The sequence below is a fragment of the Lolium perenne genome, chromosome 7, assembly GCF_019359855.2.
Source record: "Lolium perenne isolate Kyuss_39 chromosome 7, Kyuss_2.0, whole genome shotgun sequence".
Classification (NCBI taxonomy): domain Eukaryota; kingdom Viridiplantae; phylum Streptophyta; class Magnoliopsida; order Poales; family Poaceae; genus Lolium; species Lolium perenne.
In genome coordinates this window covers 314333641-314347459 of record NC_067250.2, presented here as the reverse complement: position 1 = coordinate 314347459, position 13819 = coordinate 314333641, and the positions used below count along the sequence as shown (strand labels likewise).

At 48.5% G+C, this 13819-nt stretch overlaps 2 protein-coding genes across 2 annotated transcripts; both read right to left on the bottom strand.

The window, feature by feature from the left end:
- Positions 1 to 1230: 1230 nt before the first annotated feature.
- Positions 1231 to 10352, bottom strand: LOC127318105 (uncharacterized). Its single transcript, XM_051348734.2, has 3 exons — positions 9610 to 10352; positions 2211 to 2377; positions 1231 to 2114 (listed from the first exon to the last, which is right to left on the bottom strand). Exons 1-3 carry the CDS (start codon positions 9712 to 9714, stop codon positions 2006 to 2008), a joined length of 381 nt encoding a protein of 126 aa, XP_051204694.1. The 5' UTR covers positions 9715 to 10352; the 3' UTR covers positions 1231 to 2005.
- A 115-nt stretch (positions 10353 to 10467) lies between these two features.
- On the bottom strand, positions 10468 to 13078 carry LOC127318104 (heptahelical transmembrane protein ADIPOR2). The gene is made up of 3 exons (XM_051348733.2): positions 12670 to 13078; positions 12400 to 12544; positions 10468 to 11491 (listed from the first exon to the last, which is right to left on the bottom strand). Exons 1-3 carry the CDS (start codon positions 12975 to 12977, stop codon positions 10826 to 10828), a joined length of 1119 nt encoding a protein of 372 aa, XP_051204693.1. The 5' UTR covers positions 12978 to 13078; the 3' UTR covers positions 10468 to 10825.
- Between the last annotated feature and the right edge of the window lie 741 nt (positions 13079 to 13819).

The following is a 13819-nucleotide window of genomic DNA, read 5'->3' as shown; positions in this document are numbered from 1 at the left end:
GTAAAATTGTATAGTATAAATGTATTGGGCCAGCCAGAATTTGATGACCAAGCGAAGCTCGACATACAAATGAGCAATTGCTACGAGTTTCTTAATCTACCTTGTTAGCTTAATTTTGTAAAGAAGGAGCATTCAATAAAGATACTGCTTACAGCATGTCCATTGGATCTGTTTGTAACAGAAATGTAGCAACAAAAAATTATTTGTAGAAACAATTTATTTGTTTGGATACCGATGTGACAATATTTTTTGTTTGTTTGATAAAATTTTGCAAATAAAGAAAATAAGGAAAACGTAAAAGTTTGTCCAGTATTCATTATTCAAAGCAAACTCAAATAAAAAATACAGTATAAAATATATATACTTTCTTCAATATACTAAAGGACGTCATATATTGTTAGTTAATGAATTTCACAGTGAAAGCCAAAATGACGAAAATGCGTTTCTTTCACTTCTAGGATGATTGATGATTTCTCCCGGTGGACTAGTAAGAACTCTAGAATGCGGAATGATTTTTTTTTTTTTGGTACGAGTCGTGCTTGAGACGCTCTAATTACACGTCCAGTTTTATAAATAGGCTATTCATGTGGTCGATTCCATATACCCTGCAATCTTGCTTAATACTCCACGGACATGTCAAGTTCTTCATGTATGTTCACTAGCAAGTGGAATCTCTACAGTGTTCATCACTGTGAGTAGGTGTCAAGTGGGATCGAAGCAAAGTCCCACTTATAGTTCATTTTGCCTTTCTAGTATATTTTTTTGTCTTAAAATTTACACTAAAAAACTAAAAAGGTACTATAAGTAGATTTGGATGGGATATTGGGATCTCACTTGACATCCTAAGTGTGAGCAACATAGACAGTAAGGTATTTTTTCTTTTGAATGTGGTTATGTATTAATTAAAAAATAAAGTCCGGATTAAAATCTTTCCAAGACGATCTTGATGAGCGGGTCGGAACTACATTTAGCATCACACCACCACTAAACTCTCTACGACTAAACTGGCGGTGTATTGTGTTTCTGTCTTTACGCTGAATTGTTTTCATGTGCTTACCGTAACTTTCAAATTTTCACCTTTTGTAGATTCCATCAGATTTATGTTTCGAGGCGAACTGCAGATAATTCTACTACTTATCACTGTTTGATAGGTACAGAATCAGAGATAGACTTATGATTTGCCCACAAAACTGCACTGGTGTTTGTAACAAAGCATAATGATTCAGAATTTACAGTTCAAGCAATGTGCTGATGAACTGCAAAGAATTACAAGGACTAACAGGTTACATTGCTATCGTATGAGATTACTCTTTAACCCCATCCCAATTTGGGAGTAAGAATTTGCACCTTAATTGCTGCTCGCTCTTACGGCATTTAGCATAGCAAAGTCTCGCCAACAAGACCACAAACTCCGATACACATGCGTCGAGCAGTCGGGTCCAAAGAATCATCTACACTAGGTGCACGAATCAAAGAATCAATGTCATACCCTACGTCTACAACGTACACATGATCACTTCCGCTCTGCGCGTCACAACAACGCGGACGCCGCCCCGGAGGCGGCAGCCAGGGCCTCGCGCCAGCTGATGAGGATCGCGGTAGCAACATAGTGCGTTAGCGCACCGACGAGCACGAAAACGTGGAAGATCTGGTGGCTGTGCCGACGCAGTCGAACATCCCCGGGCGCCACCTCTCCAATAACCTTGCAGGGATAAACAACAAAAACAGCAGGCCACTCAACCCACCCCTTATATTAGATTGTGATAACATCACAAATATAGCAGTCCACCTGTGCTAGACTTGTACTCAAGTTCTAGCTGGCACATCATAAAAACATTCCCTTAATGGTGATCATAATAATAGTACTAAGTTTACACCCCTCTAATTAATAAAGAGCTCTTATCCATCAAACAAGATGTTGTGTTGAGTCTTGCTTCTTCTTACGCGCGCGGAGAATAGTTCTCAGTGAGGTGAGATCTTGTCTCCAGTTGCTCTCATTCCATCATCATGGCTGAGCTTCCTTATCATAACGACTGTAGGCCAGGAAGGTTAATGAAATGAGGCCTGCTCTCTTGATCTTATTAAGAATAATTCTTGATTTGTATGCATCGTACCTGTAGGCACATCAAATTAGATTACATCAACTCCTGTTTGATATATAGGAAAGGAAGAACGAATAGAAAAATGTAATTATTTGTTTGATGTCATACCAGTCAGAGTCGGCCGGTCTTGGGGTGACTCTTTTCGAAAGATGCAGGACTAGAAAAGCGTCGCCCCAGCTGCTGGTCTTAACATTGTTCTCCCCCTTAACGATCAAATCGTAGAGGCCATCTATCTTCTTCTGTATCTCGCGTGCAACAATTTCCGCATGAGCTTGCTGGATACATATAGATAGATAATGAACACCGATTAGATAAGAAGAAAAATAAATAAGCAGCCACTAATATAGACATATGTTAGGCATGGTTTCTAATTAAGGGCACTGGACACTGCTGAATGCGTAGGGGAACAAGATTTCAGAAGTGCTGGCAGTGAGCTTAGGAAATAATGGAATTGCTAAGTTTTGCTTCACCGTTAGATTTTGTTTCTGCTTGAAGATCCGTGTTTGCTGTTGTTTGCACTTTGTTTAGACCCGCAATAAAACATATCGACTAAGAAGTCTCGAGCGTTAGTCAGGCTATCTCAATTGCATGATGCCGGACATGTCCTAATCGCTAAATCCTTTGTCTCGTGACATATTTGCGCACGCAGCAAAACAAGTACTACTAAAATTGAATCACGCGAGGTAGAAGATGTCAGCTCAGGTTATTTTTTTTTTTTTTGAGGGGAAAAACTCATACATTAAATAGACACAATGTTTACAGCATCGCTTAAAGCGAGTTCAACTACAGCATGTGGAAAGTCGGCCAACCAAATGTTACAGGCGCCAGAGAACCTGGCAAGCTTTGCAAGCTCATGTGCTACCGTATTATGGTTTCTCCCAGTATGCCTCACAGAACACCCGTGAAGCAGCGATCTAGCTTTGTGTATGTCCTTGTAGATGCTCCAGATTTTTGATCTGTTGGGTACTTGACTGTTTGCTGCAGAAACTGTCGCTGTGCAGTCTGATTCAAGAACAGACACCTCCAGGTTCAGGTCGATGCCCAGCTGTAAACCGGCCAGCATCGCCTTCGCTTCAGCTTCTTCTACAGACTGGCATAAGCTTGTACTCTGGCTTAGAGCGGCGACGAGAGCACCAGAGTGGTCGCGTGCAACAACACCGATGGCCGCCTCACCAGTCTGTGGCACGAACGCCGCATCTACATTGACCTTTATGGTTCTCTCCGGTGGAGGAGTCCAATATTTCTGAATTACATCTTCTATTCCACTAAGCACAGGAGAGTGAGATTGGTTAGTCAAAACAAAAGAATCAATGACCACTTTACCTTTATCCTTTGTAGCACTTTCACTTGGGTCTGACAGGAGGTAGTCGTAATTCAGAAGGAAAGAGGCCGATCTTGTGATTGTTTCATTACCTTTCTTGTATATCACATCACACCTGAGATGCCAGGCTCGCCACAGTAATAAGAGAACCTGTGCTCTTTGCTTTTTGTTGCATCTATCTAATAGAACAAGCAACCAATCCTTTCTGTATGCCCGAACATAGATTCTTGGGGAAGATTCCGGTGTTCACGCATCTTGTCCCTCAACGCTCTTGCTTTTGTCTGCGATCGTGGCATGGTAACTAGTTTCCTCATCCATACCACAGATTGTGCAAGTACTTTGAGTCTCTAAAGTTCTTCTGAATTTGTTCCTTTTGGTTGCAAGATTGTCTCGTGCCGTTCTCCACCCAAATATCTTTACTTTATTAGGGACCGGAGCAGACCATATGGTCTTCCAAATCATTCTTGAATTATCTGGAGCCTCACTAGTGCCAGCTTGCCACCTGACATCATGTTGCAGATTGTATGCAAGTTTGTATGCACTTTTCACAGAGAACAGGCCGTTGCTCTCATAATGCCATGCTGGGAAGTCCTCACATTTGTGGGCGGGGAGCTTTATGTTGAGAATCACAGAGGCATCCTCCGGGTAGCAGCATTTTCTAACCACGTCTTCATCCCAACTGTTGGTTCCCGGCTTCAGTAAAAGGCTTACCTTTCTTACTCTGGTATTAGTTCTTCCAGCTTTCACCTTTAGGTTATAGTCTCTTGGCAGCCAGTTGTCTCTCCACAAGTCGGTTTTCTCCCCATTGCCGATCCTCATAATAAGGCCCTCTTTGATCAGCTCCAGGCCGTATTCGATGCCTCGCCAAGAGGGGGAAGCATCCTGCCGAAACACCGTGTCCAGGAAGTTCCCTCTCGGGTAGTAGATAGATTTTAGAAGCCTAGCACAGAGGCTCTCTGGGTTTTTGATGATCCTCCAGCATTGTCTCGCCAACATGGCCTGGTTAAGGATTTTGAGGTCTCTGAAGCCTACTCCGCCAAATGTTTTCGGTCTGGTTAGCACATCCCAAGCTTCCCAATGGACTTTCCGTTTCTTCTCATCCTCCCCCCACCAGAAGTTCCTAATCATACGGGTGTAATCATCATGGAACCCTGCTGGCAGCTTAAAGACCCCCATCACATGATTTGGAATGGCCTGTGCCACCGATTTTATAAGGTCTTCTTTGGCGCCCATAGACATATACTTCTCTGCCCAGTTATTAACCTTCTTGCCGAGTCTCTCCTTTGAAGGCTCAAACTTGTCCTTTTTCATACGTCCTTCAGGAGTCGGCAGTCCAAGGTACTTGTCCTCAAAATCAGTGCGTTCCACTTCGAGAGTTAGCCTCACCTCATCTTGGATATGTTGTTGACAACTTTCGCCGAACAAAATAGAGCATTTGCTTGCGCTAAGCAATTGGCCTGAGCCTTTTTGAAAGGAGGTGATGATTGCCTTGATGATATTTGCTTGGTCATTCTTAGCTTTGAAAAATAGCATGCAATCATCAGCGAAGAGCAGGTGTGAGATCCCAGGCGATGTTCTGCAAATTTTGAGATCATCAAGTTCCTGATCTTGTACAGCCTTATAAATCATTTTGGACAGGCTGTCAGCTACGAACAGGAATAAGTAGGGGGATAGAGGATCTCCCTGTCTGAGGCCTCTGGTAGGAGCGATCTCATCAGTTAAGTAGCCATTCACTTGTACACAGAACTTAACAGTTGTGACACAGGACATGACCCACCTCACCCATTTGTCTTCGAAACCCCACTTTCTTAGCAGACATTCCAGGAAGCCCCAATCAACTCTATCGTAGGCTTTGGAAAGGTCTAACTTATAGGCGCAGTATGAGTCACCAGGTTTTTTGTTCCTTTGTATGGTATGGAAGCACTCAAAAGCAATCAGGGCATTATCGGAGATTAATCTTCCGGGAATAAATGCGCTCTGAGTTTCATCAATAAGGTCTTGGAGATAAGGTCTCAACCTATTTACCAGACACTTCGATATAATCTTATAGACTACATTGCAGAGGGATATTGGTCTGTAATCTTTGAGGTCGTCAGCTTCATTTGTCTTTGGAATGAGGACTATTTTTGTCATGTTGATTCCGTCTGGCATAGTACCATCTCGGAAGAACTTCTTGATTGCTTTGCATGTTTCCGCTCAGGGAGTGCCCAGTTTCTTTGGAAGAACCTTGCTGGTAGACCGTCAGGTCCTGGGGCTTTGAGTGGACCAATTTGAAACAACGCGTCGCTGATTTCATCATCCGAGAAGTCTTTAGTAAGTTGCATGTTTATCTGTTCAGTGACCACCGGTTCAACAAACTGAAGAAGAGTGTCCGGTTCAATGTCGTGTTCCTTTGAGTAGAGGTTGTCAAAGAAACTTTGAGTTGTGGACAGAATCTCCTCTTCATCAATAGCATAGGATTCATCTTGTCTTTTTAGCCTCACAATTCTGTTCTTTTTGTACCTTGCTGAAGCTTTTCGGTGGAAGAACCTAGTGTTCTGGTCTCCTTCCCTCAGCCACTGTATTCTCGATCGTTGTTTCCACATAACTTCCTCTCTCAGAAGTATCTCATCAAGCTGGACAGACACTTTCCTGATTTCTTCTTGGTTTCCCAAGAAATCCCTTTTCTGAAGTTCTTCTAACCTGCTTTTGAGGTGTTTTATTTCTTTATTAACAGATCCAAACACCTTGTTGCTCCAGCTACACATGGACTCCATGGTAGCACTCAACTTCTTTTGAATGTCATCCAAATCATTTGCCTGCGGTTGATGCATCCATGCCTCCTCTATTTGTTGTCCCAGGGAGGTTTCTCTTTCCCACATAGCCTCATATCTCGGGCCAGATTTCCTTGTTCTTCTGCTCACCTTCCTTCCCTCATTTCTAAGGTCCAACAACACTGGGCAGTGGTCAGATCTCGAGGAGACAAGATGCCTAACAGAAGCTTTAGGAAATAGGGAATTCCAAGCCGGGCATGCAACAGCACGGTCTAGCCTGACACGCACGTTTCTTGCACCTGTTTGCTTGTTGTTGTAAGTCCAGGGTGTACCGATGAAGCCTAGATCATGAAGGTTGCAATGATCTAGGGCCTCTCTGAAATCTTTCATCTGTTTCTCACCCCTCCTTCTACGGGAGAAGTGTTCTGATTGGAATAAAGCTTCATTGAAATCTCCACACACCAACCAAGGGTCAGCTGAGTTTGGTTTTAATCTCCTGATCAACTTCCAAAACTCAGGTCTATCACTAAGACGCGGTTCGCCGTACACAAAAGTACTTCTCCATTTTATTCCAAACTGATCAAGGACAGTTACATCAATGTGGTGCGGGCCATAGCTGCCTAAGTCAACCTTCAGATCAGATCTAACGAACAGAGCAAGGCCTCCTCCCTTGCCCTCAATGCACACTGGCAGGCAATTGCTGAAACCGTTTCGCCTACTAATGCTTTCGACCACTGCTTTATTTTGCCTAGTTTCAGTCAGGAAGACTAGGCAGGGCTTGTGTTCCCGTATGAGACGGGAGAGCTCTTGGACTGTCCGAGGCTGCCCCAAGCCTCGACAGTTCCAAAACAAGATCTTCATTTGTCCTGCCAGGCACCCTCATCGGCGCCCGGCCCTATGCCAGCATTTCCCTGGCTTTTGTGTCCTCCCTTATCCTCTTCATCCAGTGGCTGTTTCTTCTGCAGCCTGCTATGCGCTTCCTGACCATGCTTGTCTGCTTCTGGAGCTGGCTGCACCCCTCTATCAATAGGTCCTATTACATTGTTTTCATCACTACTCTCTACTAGGACTTCTAAGCCCACATTCTCTTTTGTGCTACGGACATGTGTGGACACATTGTTTGCATAATCTCTAACACTATCCAGTGGTCTAGTTTTGTCCTCCTCATTCCTTAGCTGCTGCAGCGTGTCCTTCCCCAAGCACTCCTCCAAGGTTGGAACCTTGAAGATTGTTTTCTTGGAAGGTGGGGCCAGCTCTATGTATTCATCAGCAGAGCGGGCACGCCGAGCCCCCATACGAGGCGCATAGGTTGTCAGAGTGTTTGCGAGCTCGCTTTGGGCTTCCTTCGTTCCTCTCACCTTTCTCTTCCATCTTGGCTCCCTTTTCTTCAGCGGGAGAGTGGTGATGTCGCCCGCAGCCACCATCGCCTTTTCGCCTGGTGGGAGTTGGGTGGATGCCACAGATGCTGATGGAGATGTGGCACCCACCTCGTTCTTCTTCTCAGGCAGAGTTTCATGGACAGACAAACTGCCCACTTTCTCAGCAACATGATCGACAGTGGCTTGTCGGTCGTCTTCCGCAGCAGCCAGGCGTGCGGGAGCCGCGTGGACCCTCCATTGAAGAGCAGGGGTTCTGGGGCGTTGAGGCTTCCCTGTGGTCTCTGGGAGAAACCAGCGGCGAACGTCCTTGACGTGCGTGGGCGGCACGCCAAGGTCCTCGCTGTACATGTTCTTCCTCTCGGGTGTAGGGAGGCTGCACGCGTCCACTCCATGTCCAATGATGCCGCAGGCGAGGCAGAACTTGGGGAGGCGCTCGTAGCAGATGGAGACGATTACCACCTCATTGGTGATCTCGTCCAGCAGCGGAGTCCACCGGAGGAGGGGTTGGTTGATGTCGACCCGGGATCTCGCTCTGATGATCTTGTCACAAATGTCGCCACGAGAGTCATTGTCAATACAAATAAATGAGCCAATTTTCTTACCCAGGTTCCTTGCTAGTTCCTTCGACAGAAGATAGAAGGGGATGTTCCTGAACTGTGCCCATATGGGGACTGTGGAGAAGGGCACAGTTTCAGGATCCTCCCCTTCCTCCAGGGCTTCGATCAGGACAGCGTCACCTCTGAAACGCCATGGACCACCTTCCGTGACATGGTCGAAGTCGCCTTCCTCCGCGAATTCCAGGACAAAGCGCCTCCCTTCCAAGGGGTTGATGTCGAGGTTGCCCCTCAGCTGCCAGACTTTCTTCATCGTGTCCATCACCTGCTTGGGGGTGACAGATAGCACGGACAGGAAGATGCCCACCGCGAGGAGGCGAGCACGGGCAGCCCCTCTCGCCTTGGCCATGTCCAGAACGATGGCCTCCTTCTCCCTTGCAGTCCCCAGCTCTTCCAGCAGCTCCTTCCCTGGAAGCCGGCGAGACGGGCCCGCAGTGCCATCGCTGATGGAAAGCTTAGCAAGTGCGTCCGTCCCGGCGACCAGGGCGCCTTTCGCATTTTCGCTCGCAGAGGGGCCATGGTTGCCAGCTCCACTGCCAAGTTCTGCCATGGTGGATATAGGATTGGTGGTGGTGGTGCCGTACCTTTTGGATGGGGATCGGTGGTGATACCTTTTCTGCAGGGGTTGATTTATAGTCCCTCCTGGGTCGATGATCCGCTGATGGCTCCCCTGATTTACTCCGGTGATCAATTGCCATTGGAGAGGGCCGGTAAATGCCCCCGGAGGAATCGCCAGCCGTTGTACTCTTTCCCGGCGAGTAAAGGCCTTTAAGGCGTTGGGTGTCGCCGGCGAAAATCCCGTTGCTGATGTCTTGAGGATAGGCACTGATTGTTGTCTCTGCCCTCGGTTGGACTGTCTCTCCTGTCCGCTGACACGGGAGGCCGCATCCGAGGCCTTCTCCCCACTCCTCGCGGACTTGCTTGGGGAAGCTAGCACAGAGGGGATCTTCTGCCTGAGTTCTTTCTTCTCCTCTTTCTCCCGGCCCTCCTCACTGACCAGGGAGGTGATGCTGCGGACGTTGATTTCCCGGGAAGGTGTGGGGGAAAGTGGGGGTGAGTGAGGCGTGGTTTGGAGGTGGGCTTCAGGGATTGTGGATTGGGACTCGGTAGTATTGAGGATGGTTCGCGATCGAAGGCGACATCGATCGAGAAGATGGACAGGGGAATTGGATCTTCGAAGGATTGACTTCGCTCGCTCTCTAGTTCTCTGGGGATAAAATCGCTGGGGGGCTTCTCAAATCGGGGATTGCAGTTGGAAATAGAGTGGTATCCTCCCCTGATGCATGGATTTCTCTCTGAATCTCTCACTCTCTTGGCTTCACTGGGTAGGATCTCGGTCGTGGGATCGCCGCCGTCGTCGCCCGAGAGGCGAAGCGACATCGCCGCGGCGACCATTGCACGATATTTTATCGATCTTAGCTCAGGTTATTTAAGATGTACCTCGTCGGTGTACATGAGCCTTGGCCCGAGACGGCGTCGTCCGCCCGCTGCCGCGGTCTCCGCTCGCTGGACCATGGAGCCCCCGAGCCTTCTCGCCGCCATCATCGGCCGCCCCTAGCTCCTCTCGCTGCGGCCGGCCGCGCGCTATGCTACTGGATTAAGGTCGGTTTGGAAAGGCGTGAAATTCCGGTAGATTTTGGCGCGTACGTGCGTTCCTCCTCACCGGCCGTTAGGGTTCGTCGCTCGATCGTAATCTTCCGCCTCGGTGGTTTCTTGCGAGCACGCCCAGGCAACCCGGCCGTGTATGATGATGATTCTTGTTTTCTTTCCCTGCAAAAAAAATTTGCATCCAAAACGGCCGATGGCAGGCCACATGTGCAGAGGGCCAACTGAATAGGCTTCACAATCCATCCGCTAGCCCGCTGGAAAATCCTGCAGACTCTACCTGGGCTGCTGGGCTTCACAATTCTTGGCTTTAGTTTTCGTGTCTTGGTGTTGGTGTTGCCCTCGATCGGCTTCCGCTCCTTCCCGGCCGGGCAGCTCTCGCCACGGCGGCGGGCATTTTTCCAAGCAGTGCAGCCGTGCAGGTATAGCCTCGCGTCCTCTCATCCTCTTCATCTTTAATTATAATGGTATATCAATGCACGAATTAGAATTACTGACAACAAGCCCGTTGCCCCATATGTTCAAATCCTCTCTGGTACCTAACGGCGATGGAGAGAGAGCCGTGGCTCGCATTCCTCTGAACTTCTTCCCGCACGTGTTCTATTTCAAGGTGAACTGCCGATAATTCAAGTGCTGGTCACTGATTGGTAGGTACAGAAGAATCAGAGATAGACTTACGATTTGGCCCTAAAATTGAATTGGTGTTTGTAACAAAACAAAATGATTCAGAATTTACAGTTCAAAGCAATGTGCTGATGAACTGCAAAGAATTACAAGGACTTGCAGGTTACATTGCTATCTTATGAGCTACTACTATAGACTTGAAGCCCGGCCGTCCCAATTTGGGAGTAAGGATTTGTAACCCAATCGCTGCACACCCACACTGCATTTAGTATTGTTACACAGTCTCACCAGCATCACCACAAACTGCTGATACACAAGCGTCGAGTACTCGAGTCCAAAGAATCATCTACACTAGGTGCACGAATAAACGAATCAATGTCACACCCTACGCCTACCACGTACACATGATTACATTCCGCTCTCCCCGTCACAACAACGCCGACGCCGCGCCGGCGGCCAAGGCCTCGCGCCAGCCGATGAGGATGGCGGTGGCAACGTAGTGCAAGAGCGCGCCGACGAGCACCAGCACGTGGAAGATCTGGTGGCTGTGGCCAACACAGTCGAACATGCCCGGGCGCCACCTCTCGGGCACCCTGGCGACATAGAACCCTGCGCCCGTGGCGTACACGAGCCCCATGGCGAGCTCGAGCGAGAGCGCGAAGTAGCACTCGGGGTGGCCCCAGTTGAGCCAGAGAGCGTGCATCGCCGGCACGACGCCCGAGAGGCCCATGGACACGAAGAGCCCCGCGCGGATGTGTCGGAGCCGCGGCGAGGACCGGGCGGGCGCGAGGAGCGCGGCGACGACGAGCAAGCCGAGCAGCGTGATGGCGGAGAGGTAGACGAGCTGCGCGACGGGGCTGCCGAGAAAGGTGTAGTAGACGGGCGGGAAGAAGGAGGAGACGATCATGACGGCGATGCCGGCGTAGTCGAGCTGCCAGAAGAGCCGGCTGAAGCGGCGCGAGTGGGACGCCAGCAGGTGCGCCGCCGCGCTCACAGAGAGGCACGTCATTGCGCCGTAAATGAACACCGTCCGCGGCCACCTCGCCACCGCGTGCCCGGCGACGGAGGCCAGCGTGCTCTGGCTCGCCAGGATCTGCTCAAACCAAAAGGAAAATAACTCAATGGTCAGTAACATATGAGCGTGAACATGTCTGTCCAATAGTGAAAATTCAGAGATGGCACCAGAACTATGCTACTATGGTAAAGAAATAACGGAAGTTGTTTAGAAATTGTGCAGCAAATCTCGGAATTGTTTCTAGTACGCGAAAGACAAGAAACTGTGCCGGTTGGTGACCACTCTGAAGACTTGAGCTGTAATTAGGTGTGGCGCGACAAGTTCAATTTTCAAAAGATGGTCCTGAGATGGAATAACTGAACCGCAAAATTTCCTGCCTGTTAGTAGTTGGATTCGTCAGACAGAGACGCTATCCTAATTAATCCAGGCCAGAAAATGCAGTTCGTTACACCCGACACATAGCTGCCGTCCAGCTCAGTGTCGAGAACAGAGCATGCCCTACTGTATGTAAGATACGCAGCTAACGGTGATACTATATGAAATACTATGATATAGGCCATTTGTAGTACTACTGACACTAGGATTTTATAGCGACAGTGAGTCTGGTACGAGCTGCAAGCAGGTAGGCTTGAAGAATTCTCCTCGGCTTTTTTTAGTTGTCGATAAAAACAATAGTTGGCAGGTAGGCCTGAAGAATCCTCGTCGGTTTCAGTTTGTGAAAACAATAGTTGGCAGGTAGTAGGCTTGAAGAATTCTCCTTGGTTTCAGTTGGTAAAAACAATTGTTGACAGGCAGGCTAGAAGAATTCTTCTTCTCGATTTTCGTTGGCTACAGGTAGTTTTGCAGCTGGAACCTAGTAATACTAGTCTACTCTTGTAATCTTTTGGTTGAATAATAATATAGTAAAAAGATTTCTGAACGTGCAACTATCCAAAGCAGACGACCTAGTAAAAGAATAGTCAGACGAAGAGTTTCCTCTTTCTTACCGAGGTGGTGTTGTTGGCCGCCCACGAGGACGCGTTGGCTGACGTCATCACCATCGTCATGAAGGCCGGTGCCGGAGCGCCGGCCGCCCACTCCATCTCGTTGGCGACGGCGAGGCCGAGGAACAGGAAGAAGCCTCCTAGATGACTGCAAGAAACAACATTAACAAACCGAGTTAGATTAAACATCCACAGAGAAGTGCTTTGGACAGCAGTAGGGTTCAGACGATGAAATCAATCGGAGGAGGAGGCCATGGCCGGCGCGTGACGTACGTCCAGACGTTGAGCGTCTCGTTGTGCCAGGCGAAGACGCTGCGGAGGGCGTCGCGGACGGACCACTCGCAGCGGTAGTGGCCCCGGATGAACTCGTTGTCCCGGAGGTAGTCCGGCAGCTCCTCGAAGCGCGACAGCCGCGGCAGCTTCCCCCACCCCTGCAGATTGCCCTTCTCCCCCAGCTCCTCCTCCAGCGCCGGCCGCGACAGCATTACGATGTCGTCGTCGTCGGCCAGGTCGGCGGCGTGCCCGCAGCAGCCTCCGCCGCGGTGGCGCCGCGTCGTCGTCATGGTCGTGGTCGTCGCCATGTGCTCGTGGCCGGCGCGGTGGACGGAGATGGTGCGTGGTCGGGACTCTGGGATGGCTAGAGGCGAGGGGCGACACGCATATGGCACGGCGTTGGTCAGAGGACATATGGCGCGCATATATAGATGGGGCGGCTCGTCTGTGTTTGTGTTGTGTGGGTGGCCGTGTGCAGCCGTGAGTCCAACACTCCTGCTCCGAGTCGAAGAACGGTAGCCGCCTCGATCACGGGCCCACCCGGACCAAGGAAGACCACGAATCCTAATCAAGCTACAGTATGAGATTAGCAGAACGTTTGTATCCAAACCGGATTGATTCGCAAAACAAAAATCCTTTTCATGTTGTTTTGTCTTAAAAAAAAGGTCTTGCATAGAGTGAGCTACTAGCTCGTTTGTTCTCGGTCGAGTTCTACACTACTCATTCCAATCAAAATTAATTGACTCAGTTTTTTTTTACGATGTGGGCTTAGCCTACTGGTTGGGGTAGAGTTCGATCCCTATCAGGGATGAATTACTGGAATTGTCATGTAAGTCCCGCTTCTACTATATCAATAGTGTTCTAGTTCCTCTTAAACATTGTTTCAATTTTCTCTAGATACAAATGTATTTACAAACGTTTATTGACTCCGTATTTAGATAAATTGGAGTCAATTAGCTTAGATCCGAGGAAGTGTTAAATTTGCATCTTGATTATATATTTGATTTGTAAGTTGAGTTGTAACCGAGATTTTTCTAGATCAACTGCTTGAGGGCTGCAACAGCTTCGTGGCACGTTTTGAGGAAGATCCTAGCCGCATCCCCTAAACAGATATTTGAAAAAAACATAAATCTAAACAGCAGTTGAAAAT